General features: G+C 49.6%; 1 protein-coding gene across 1 annotated transcript in view; it reads right to left on the minus strand.

Moving 5' to 3' along the window:
* Window positions 1-7331, minus strand: part of POU4F3 (POU class 4 homeobox 3) — a 10807-nt gene extending 3476 nt beyond the window's left edge. Inside the window, exons 1-2 of the mRNA XM_023751991.1 lie at window positions 7249-7331; window positions 2856-2922 (exon numbers count right to left, since the gene is read on the minus strand). Coding sequence (XP_023607759.1) covers window positions 2856-2894 — 39 coding nt within the window. The 5' untranslated portion in view covers window positions 2895-2922; window positions 7249-7331. The remainder of the gene's footprint in view (window positions 1-2855; window positions 2923-7248) is intronic.
* Window positions 7332-10302: the final 2971 nt, after the last annotated feature.

The following is a 10302-nucleotide window of genomic DNA, read 5'->3' on the forward strand; positions in this document are numbered from 1 at the left end:
GTAACTGCCTGCCCAGTCCAGAGCCTGTGGCTCCTCCCCACCTTGCTTTCTTGCCTGCTTAAGACAACTAGCCCTACCCCCTCTCCTCATCCCACAGCCTAAGGAAGCTTACTAAGTACTTTTTAGAAGTGAGTTCAGGACTGAGCAGCGACCTTGGGAGTCGGTGCACTTCTGCCTGGCCCCCAGCGCTAGCAGGCCCCAATCCCCATAACAATAGTGACCGCCGCGGAGCTCCTAATACGTGCTAGGCAGCTCAGAGAGTTAGCTCCTGGCGTCCTCACACCCTATGGCGTAGGTGCTGTTATTGCGTTTTACAGCGGAGGAAAACCCGGGTCAGAGGGTTAAGTAATCGGCCCCAGACAACATGGCTGGCTGGGAACAGAGCCATTCATTCACTCGCTCCTCACGGTATCCATTCACAAATAGTTACTGGTGGCCCACTGTGTGCCAGGCGTCCGCGTCGGACTTCCCAGGCTTTTAGTCACTTAGCTACCCTGTCTTCCTTTCTGAAGTTTCGGAACGGAAGTGCTCCGGTTAATACTGCCCGCCCCGCCTCCCCCCTGCTCGCATCCCCTCTCCTTCCCTCCTCTCCTTTCCCTGCACTAGTAAACATCGTGAATAATGGATGGGGAATCCTGGGGCTGTGGCCGCGCCGCCCTCCAGAGAGAGCAAAACCAGGTTCAGAGAGAAGCCCTGAGCGCCCAGCTGAGCCCACGTCGCGGAGGCCGCCGCCTCCACAAGGGGAGAGAGGCCTCGGGGGTTCAAAGATCTGCCCAGCCTGCGGGCTGAGCCTCGCGCGCCGCAGGGTTTGGGCCGGGTTTCCCAGATGTTCACACGGCGGGGGCGGGACCACCCAGTGGCCTAAAGGGAAGGTCTGCCTAGATCCGGGTTTCCTGTTCTGGGGTCTCCCCATCCACTGCGTCGGAGCCCTTGGCAGCTCCGCCCATCAGAGGGCTCAGCCCAGGTGCGGGAAGTCAAGCCAGGCCGTTCTGCTAAACCTCTCTGAGCCTCAGCTACCTGGGCTCTACAATGGGAATTTCACTCGTGTTTGCCTTTTCCGGTTCTGGTGAAGACGGTTTGAGCCAAAGTAGAAAGGAAAGCATTGAGCACCGATCCTTCGTGCTCAGTAAACCTCCTCACAACCTGGTGCTTTGGGGCACAGGTCCTGCCCTCCGATTCAAAACGCGTCTCTGCCTCTCGCTGGCTGGGAAGCCTCGAGCCATCTCAACGTCTCTCCAGCACAGTTTCCTCGTCTGTTAAATGGGGATAACAGTTGCTCCTCCACTGATGGCTGTGAGGCATACACTGAGATAAGCATTTGGCACAGTGCCTGGCACATTGGAATCATGGAATAAGTGTTCCTCTCTTCTTCCCCCTTCAATTTAAAGAGAAGGCATTTGGGAGTGGGAGTGTCCTGGGTCATCTCCCTGTAGATGGCTGGTCTGCAGGTGCAAACTGGCTCCTTGGTCTCCTCCATTCATTCAGCACCTGCTTGGTGCCAGACCCCATGCAGAGGGCTGAGACCCCGCTTTGGATTGGACTCCTTCCTGGCCCTCACAGAGTCACCAGTCTAACGTCCACTGCAGAAAAATGACTGGGTACTTGCACGGCAGCAGAGGGATGCAGATTCATGCACAGGGCACAGAGCAAGGCTGGTGGGATTCTTGGAATACAGAATATGCACCAGAACCGTGGGCCTCAGGAGGGCTGGGGTTTGGACAGCATTCTAAAACCGGGTCTGTCTCACAAGGACTAGATGACTGCTAAGTGCCTCAGCTCCTGCAAAAGACTGTCATTCTGGTTAATTTAAGTGAAACATATTTTGAGCAAATCAGAGCTTTTCTCCAGAGACATTCAACTCCCCAGAAGCTGAATGCAGTGTTATTTTATCACTCACTAGCATCTAGGACCATTCATTCTTGTTTCTGCCCAAAACCAAAAAAGAAAAGGGGAAGGGAAGCTGGGGATACTGCATCCTCCAGGGAGAATGTAAACTAGCCCAGAGCTGGTGCCTTGAGACCATACTCGCTCCTTAATATCTGAGTTGTCTGTGAAGCTGAACCTCCAGAAACAGAGGGAGAGGCCCATCCACATCCATCCTTCTCTGCTTTTTCCCCTAAGGGGCCTGGGAGATACTAACCAGGGTTGAGGTCAGGCAGGGGTCAGAGACAGAGCAAAACCAACAGGCCCCCTTAGGCCTCCAGTGCTGACCTTCAGCTCATCAGCTTCCACTCCAGCATCCCAAGGCATTAGGATCACAAATCAAAACCCAAGCTTGCATCAGGCAACCTGTGTTCCCTGGGTGTTCCCCATCCTTCCTTTTAAGGTCCTAGCCGCTCTGGGCAGCCAGCAGTGAGATGACGCCCATCCTTCAGGACGGTCTTTCTGAGAAGGCCGTGGAGCTAACCGACCGGAGAAGAAAGGAGGAAGAGACCACACAGAAAGCAACTGGAAGGGGAGCCTTAGAATATAGTTGATAACGTTCTCTACACTTTATAGGATTTGCAAACTTAAATTCTGTTAGGGGCAAGTCCAATAAGATAAATGAGCAGGACTCATAAAAGGGAAGATGGAGACTGTGATAAACTGGAGAGCACATGCCCCCCCTTACCTTAAATGAATGAATTAACTTAATTAATTGTAATTAAATTGCAATTAAAATATACCCCCACCCCTCCACATACACATGCACACACATGCACACACATACACAAACACACACACACACACACACACACACACACACCATATAGGCCAAACAAAATCTGTCTGAGGGTCCAAGTAAGAACCATATGGGCACTTATGCAAGTGACATTAAGGGGCATTTTCTTCATTCTACAATCATTTCAGAATACCTGCTGACTGCTGGGTCTTGTGATCGATTCTGCAGACATAGTGCACACTGTTTCAGGGGCTCAGAGTCTAGTGGGGACATAAAATTGCCACATGTAAGTTGAAATCAGGACACAAAGCGCTATGTCCTCCGAAAGGACCAGCTCTGTAGGGATGCTGGGGCAGGGGGCAGAGGCATTTTCCTGTGGGCCAGTGGTTTTCAACTTTAGTGCGAGTAGGAATTATCTGCAGCCTCTTAAAATACAGCATCACAGGATCATAGAGATTTTGACCACAGGGACGAAGTTGACTTTTAATAAGACATCCATGATTCACATATAGGTAATCTGGACTCAAAGAGACAGTTTTCCTTCTCTGAGATTTTTGCATTGTTCTCTATTACCCCTTAGAAAGAATGTGCTGTTTTATGATCTGTGCTCCTTGAAGGACCCTGGGACTTCTTTGAGGATGAATCTTACCAGTCCATGTGCCATGTCTACAAGCTAGGCATCATGTAAAAGCTTATACAATAATTTATGTTGAACGAATACAGGCATGAATAGTATCCTCCCCAGGATTCTGACCTATGATGGTAGTGACAACACGAAGAGCCATTTATGGAGTGGTTTTTGAGTGCCACGCTCCGGGCTATGTGCATTATAAGTATTGTACACTGAATCCCTACATCAAGCCAATGAGGTTGATAATATTACCTTCATTTACAGATGAGAAAACTGAGGCACAGAGAGACTGAATTGCCCAAGGCCACACAGTTAAGCATTGGTAGAGTGAGGACAGGAACCCAAGTTGATTTTAACTAACATCGTAGGCTATCACCAGTTTCAAGGACCCCCAAGCTCAGGGGCTAAGGAATTGGGTGCCCCGGTTTTACTTCTCTCCCACAAGGCAAGAAGGTCTGGCTTTCAGGGGCTTAGAGGCTGGCCCTGCTCCAGGCATGCTTCTGGAGGTGCCTTCATGGAGAAGCCAGCAACTACCCCCTCCCACCTCCATCCCTGGCCAAGCTCCACCTTGGAGAGTTGGGGAGGGGGGAGAGGGGTGGAATGGGAGATGGCCCTGATAGGACAGCCGAACTCAAGATGCCATGGCTGGGAGGCAGCTGGCGGGGCTGCCTGGCCAGGTGTTCGCAGCCGTCAGCCACGCCTTCCTCTCCCTTTCTCTCATCTCCTTTCACAAACTTCTCACATGTACTGGCCGCCTGCGCAGCTGCTGCGGGACTCGCCTGTCGGCCGCTCGCCTTGCATTGTCTGTGAGGACTCAGAGGATCTGAGATGCCCAGAGGGACCCAGGAGCCCAAGGCCGAGCATCCATGGGGGATCGGCACGTGCCAGGAGCCCTCCCCTTCCCCTGGGGTCCCCACGGAGGACTGAACACAGGCTTTCGGGCAGTAGGGCTCCAGGCAGGCCCTGACTGCTCACAGCCTCAGTTTCCTCATCTGAAAAATAAGAGGATGGAGTCAAGAGAACTCGAAGAGCCCTTCTCCATCATGCCTATTCATTGAACACATTTATTGAGCGCCTACTATGTGGCAGCCGCCATGGTAGGAAATAGGAATTCAGCAGCAAATAAGACAGATACACCCTACTCCCACTTACCCCTACCCACCTCCACTCCCCACGATGCACCCCCCTCAACTGATGCTTGAGCAGAAGGGGAGCAATAAAAAAGAGATACCCCCCAGTAGTGACAGCTGCTACAGAGAAAGTAAACCAGGGTGATGGAACAGAGAACCCGTGGGTAGAAAAGGAAGGAGTGACCGACCTCTGAGCCGAGGCCTGCAGGCTAAAATGGAGAGAGGGGGAGCCATAAGGTGAAAGCCTGAGGTGGGAGCAAGCGTGGGGTGGTCAGGGAAGGGCAGGAAGGCTGGAGTGGTGGGAGTGTGGTGAGGAAACTGAGAATGTGGGAAATGATGTAGTCAAAGGACAGGCCTCGGGTTTTGCAGGGGTGAGGTGTTGCTCCATGGAGAGTGGGGAGCCATCGGAGTGTTTAACCAGGACAGTGAGCCTACTTCTGGTGGCTGTGCAGGACTTGGGTTGCAGTGGTCCAGAGAGGAAGAGGAAGACCCCAAGTGTTCTGAGTTGAGTCGACTGCTTCACTGCTTCATGGAGAATCAGGGTGCATTGCCCAGGAGACATCCCAATAACCTCCTACAGTCAATGCTTGGCTTTTTCTTATTCCTCCCTCCACCCTCAGTGTCGGTCCCGTTGTGTCTTCATCTTTGAGCTCTAGACTTTGAATATCTGTGTCATTAGCAGCATGGCCAGTTCTGTGCTTATCCTCAAGAATCTGGACTCAAAAAATGCATGGTCCTTTTTCTGGCACATGAGGACTGGTTTTGCCTTCTTCTGCTCCAGTTCATAGGCATCTTCGAGTTCAAAGTCATAAAGTCAATGCCCATGAGGCCTAGTTGGTTGCCATCTCTTCCATGGCCAAAGAATTAGGCCATTCTCTCACCAGCTTGGTTGGGAAGAGGCAGCAAGGGTTGGTGGACAGAGCACAGGGAGTCTGGATTCAAACATGGACATGTAGCTGCCCTGCTTATGTGCCCCTGGACAAGTCACTCAGAGGCTCTGGGCCTGTTTCCTCATCACTGCAAGGGAGACAGGCTCCACGGGCCCTTTCAGTGTGGATATGTCAAGGTTCTAAATGTAGATCTTGGGGAAAGTGTAGGGCCAAATCCATCACCATAAACGGAATCCAAGTTCTAATGGTGCTGCAGGGGGCACTGCAGGCAGAGCAGGGGGATCTGCTGCTTCATGTATTCACCAGCTGCTTGCTGAGTACTTCCTCTGGGCCAGGCACATGCTAGGTCTGAAGGTGCAAGAATAAACAAGGGCTTCATGGATCCTGCTTCAAGAAGCAGAGAGTCTGTGTTGTCTTATTCAGTCTTCACTTCCATAGAAGTGAACATCATCCCTCCACCTTTTCTTTACAGACAGGTAAGGAAACTGAGGCTCAGAGAGGTGATGTAACTTGTCTACCAGCGAACAGCTCATTGTTTCTTGAGCTCTTACTCTGCCTGACTCTGTGCATCCTTACAGCCACCCTACCTCTGAAGTAGGTACTATTATTACCTCTGTTTCACAGGTGGGAGGGCTGAGGCTCAGAGAAGTTAAGGGTGTTGCTGGAGGCCACACAGGAATAAGTGGCAGGGATAGGATTTGAACTCAGGTCTGCTACAGGCTTCACACACACACACACACACACACACACACACACACACACACACCAGGCAGCCCCCAGGAAAGGGGGTGAAACGTCCTGCCACCTGTTCACTTTCTCCTTAAGTTCTGGAGCAGTAAAGAGAAATGGAGCCATTAACCAGCCTCTGTAAATTAAAACAAAAAAGAAAAGGGAAAAAAAAGAAGAAAAAGAAAAGTAGAAGAGAAAAAGAAAGAGGGGAAACAAGTGAAGGCTTTGCTCTCATCAGGGGGGAAAGCGGCGTCTTGTCGCCTAGCTCCATGCCCTGATTTATGATAAAAAATTTAGAGGAAATCATTTATATTTTAAAGGATCTAAATAGCTGCATGAAAGTTTTATCTAAAGTGCCACTGTATTTATAGGCAGTTCTTCCATGCTGGAGGTAATTAATAGATGTATAAATCGCAGGGCTCCGGGCTCTCCTGTCCGCAGGGCTGGATGGCGCGGGCCTGGGCACTTGGGATCCTTTCGGGAAGGGGTGGCAACAGTGCAGAGACCCGCACCACACCTCCTCCTTCCCCAGCCCTCACCCTGTCCCTGTCCTGTGGTTTGTGAAGCCTTTGCCGGGACCCCGGAGATATTTCATATTAGGCTAGTGGATGCAGCCAGAACTCAGGCTACGGTTCCAGCTGCCCAACTTCTGATCTCTTTCAAGAAAGGTCAAAAGAGAGCCCAAGAGGCGGCACCCTTCCCTCTTTCCTGCCCCACAGCCAGCACCGGGGCATTTACTACTCCACCACGGCCGGTTTATAATTCATCCTTATAAATGAAATCCTGGGCTCCCCTCCCTCCCCGCCCCCGAATTAGCCAAACTCCCTTTTCTCTCTCTGCGCCCCTGCTTACATGCCCATGCCGGTGCTTGTTTTGGAAAAGGAACCAGTTGAGAGGCCGGCAGATCTCGGCTCACTTTAATTAAAGCTGTGAAATATTGATGGTTTTGGCTCGGTCTGTGGCCACCACACCTTCCAGGCAGGGAGAGAAGCCCAGGGATGAACGAGCTAAGGAAGGCCAGATGGTTTCCCTTCAGAAATGCCATACAGACCTGCAGAGGTGTCACTGCCTGAGCTCATCCCCCAGCCCTAAATAATTGATGGGACTCCTGAATTTGAAAAGGAAAAAAAAAATCCACCAAACTGGAAATAACTGTGATGACTCACGGGGATTGAACCTGTGGAAATGAGGAGAGGGTGTGCTCACCTAGTGGGCCGAGGGTGGACAGGCTGGGGTGCGAAATGCGGCCACCTTGGCCTGCTTCCTTCACTGGGCTCCTTCCATCAGCTTTCTGTCTGGATCTAGGGCAGAGAGAGCCTTCCCCATCCGAACACACTCCCTTCTCTTCCTGGAGGGACCAAAGGCAGGCATTTCTTACAGAGGAGAAACTATCCAGCTCCCTTTTTAAAGCTCTAAATTTCCATGCTCTGGTAATGTACCACCACAAAGTGGGCTTCAAAGACACTTATACAGCCCCCGATTTGCACCACCATTAAATTTGAGCTGGAGAATAAATGTGTGTGCACGAGTGTGTGTGTGAGTGTGTGTGTGTGTGTGTGTGTAACCTCATCCTGTGGCCCCAAACACAGCACTGCTGATCCTGTGGCCCCAAACACAGCACTGCTGATGGAGCTGCCATTCTGGGGCATGGAGATATTTTGACCTAGTAGATCCATTTATGGGGTCTGGAGGGGAGTGCTGTTGGTGCTGCGGTGGTGGTGGTAGAAGAGATCTTTCTGTCTGGTCCAATCCATTTGAGTGAACTGGGGTAAAGGATTATTTCAGTTTTTGACATAAAGTTGACCTTGCCATTGACATATTTTAATACATTAATCCAGAAGAATTTTATAGACAGTGCCTTTTCTTTACTAAAGGTCATCACTTTACAAACAAAAGACTATAAACACTACCCCATTCCATTTCTTCTCATGTATATTTACCTATAATTATTATATTTATTAAATTTTTTTAATATAACAAATAGGGTCTACCATTGGGTTCAGCATTCAAGTTCTAGTTGGTCAGAAATATAGAGAACCTGGCAATTTCTCTACTGCTTTTTCAGCATTTTTTTCCTTCTGTGAGAATGGCGGTTCACCCATTTCTCCTGCTCTTGCATCCTACTTCCTGAGCAGTGCATGCATTTGCAACACAGTCTTGAAATTTTAAATCATGTCTGATGGTGAACAGAAGGACCTGGAAAGGAATGTCACATTCTAAAGTGCTGCAAGCCTCACAATATGGTAGGTGGGTGTTCTGTTCATTTCATGTCCCATTTATAACCTCCTTTTCCTCCAAAGAGCATATTATATGCAATGGGCTGGTTTCTGCAGAAGGAAATGATTGCATTCTTTGTGAATAATGGTAAGTCCTCCTGATTGTGAGTCTTTGATAACTCCTGGAAGCGGGGAAGGGGTTGGGGGAGGGGAGGCTCTGTGACAGGGAATGGCCAGGGGGCTTGAGGGAATCAGAGAAGCCTTTTCTGAGTTGCTAAGACCCAAGTGAAGAGAAGGAACCACCCCTATGACAATCTCTGGGAAGAGTTTCTGGGCAGAGAGAAGAGTAAGTGCTGTTCTCCAAGCTGGGAATCAGCTTATGAGTTCAAAGACCAGGAGCAAGGCTACTGTGTCTGGAGCCAAGGGGAAAGGGAGATGAGTTTGGAGAGGTGCAGGGATCAAATAGGACCTTATAAGCCCTGGTTAGAAACTTGTGCTTTATCTCAAGTGCAGTGGAAGGTTTTAAGCAGGAAAGTGATATTTTGCTCAGTCTCATAGAAGAGGACACAACCCAGATTGGAGGCAGGCTGTTGGCAGGATGGTTTTCCAGGAAAAGAGTGGTACTCTAGCTGTTCCCTCTGGTTGGAATGCTCTTCGAACCAGAGACTCGCATGGCTCACTCTGACACCTCCTTCATGGGTCTCCTTAGTCAGTGAAGCCTTCCCAGACCATATACATCTCAACTATCTCGCCCCAGCCCCATTTCCTATGCCCTCTTCTGCTTTATGTCTCCATGACACTCATCATCTTATATACCTCATAGCAGTATTGCACTTACTAGTTTCTTGTGTATTCTGCTAATGGAACGTGAGTTTGATGAGGGCAGGGACTTGGTTTTTGCCACTTCTATTCACCCAGTATCACCAACACTGCCTGGAGCTCAGTACACAGTATGGAATGAGAGAACTAACCTCAACTGGGTTGTGACAGCATCTGATTTTCAAATGCAAAGAACGACGCTGCCTGGGCTATTGATTTGGCATATATTTTGAAAAGTTTAGCTCCATCTGTACCTCTTCATTCAGATCCCCAGGGGAAGGCCACACAGGTTTTTTATAGTCTTGGGAGGTATCCACGGTGAGTGTCCAATGTGGGCATCCACCTCACCTTGTACTGTGTTCCCCATCAATCCGCTCTCACCTCACGGCCCCCAAATATGCTAAGCCCATTTCCATCTCAGAACCTTTGCTTTCCTGTTCCCCTATCTAGAATTTTCTTCCTCCATTTCCTCATCTGCTGGCTCTTTCTTGTCTTTCACTTCTTGGCTCAAATGTCACCTCATCAGAGAGGACTTCCCTGATCACCCAATCAAAATTATTTCCATCCACCCCATCCCCGCCATCAGTCACTTTCTATCTCATACTCCTCTTTAATTTTACTTTAACTTTTCTACCTAGTACTTACCCCTATTTGAAAATTACTTGCTCCTTTACTTGTTTAAGTGGTTATCACCCATGTGCTTTCACTAGAACATAAACTCCCTGAGAGCAGACAAGATCAACCTCGCTTCCTGTGGCGTCTCCAGTGCCTGGAACACAGGAGGTGCTCTAAATGTGTGCTGAATGAATGCATAAATGAATAAATAAGTCAGAGAAGCTAACGTTGGCCTGGAGCGGCAGAGTAAGTGATTGGCATTGCCCTGGAAACCCAATTCCCAGCTCCCTCCTCCCCTTCGGGCCACATTGCCTTCCCGATGTATGTGGGAAAAGATACCCAAAAAGATAAACAAGAAGAGCTGAAACTTTTCTAAGCCCAAACTACAGGGGAAACGCTGAGCTCTTGCGGAGGAAAGAGGAAGCATGTCCCGGCTTAGGGAGGATCACTGCTTCCATTGTTCACCTGAGCCTTTGGGTCAAGAAAGCAGATTTCTGACATCATAAAACCGATGAAGACAAAAAAAAAACTCGACACTGGCTATGACATGACTGTTCCACTGTACAATCTGATCGAGGAAATGTATCTAGGATTACCCAGACAGTCAATT

The sequence above is a fragment of the Myotis lucifugus genome, unplaced genomic scaffold (genome assembly GCF_000147115.1).
Source record: "Myotis lucifugus unplaced genomic scaffold, Myoluc2.0 scaffold_28, whole genome shotgun sequence".
NCBI lineage: Eukaryota > Metazoa > Chordata > Mammalia > Chiroptera > Vespertilionidae > Myotis > Myotis lucifugus.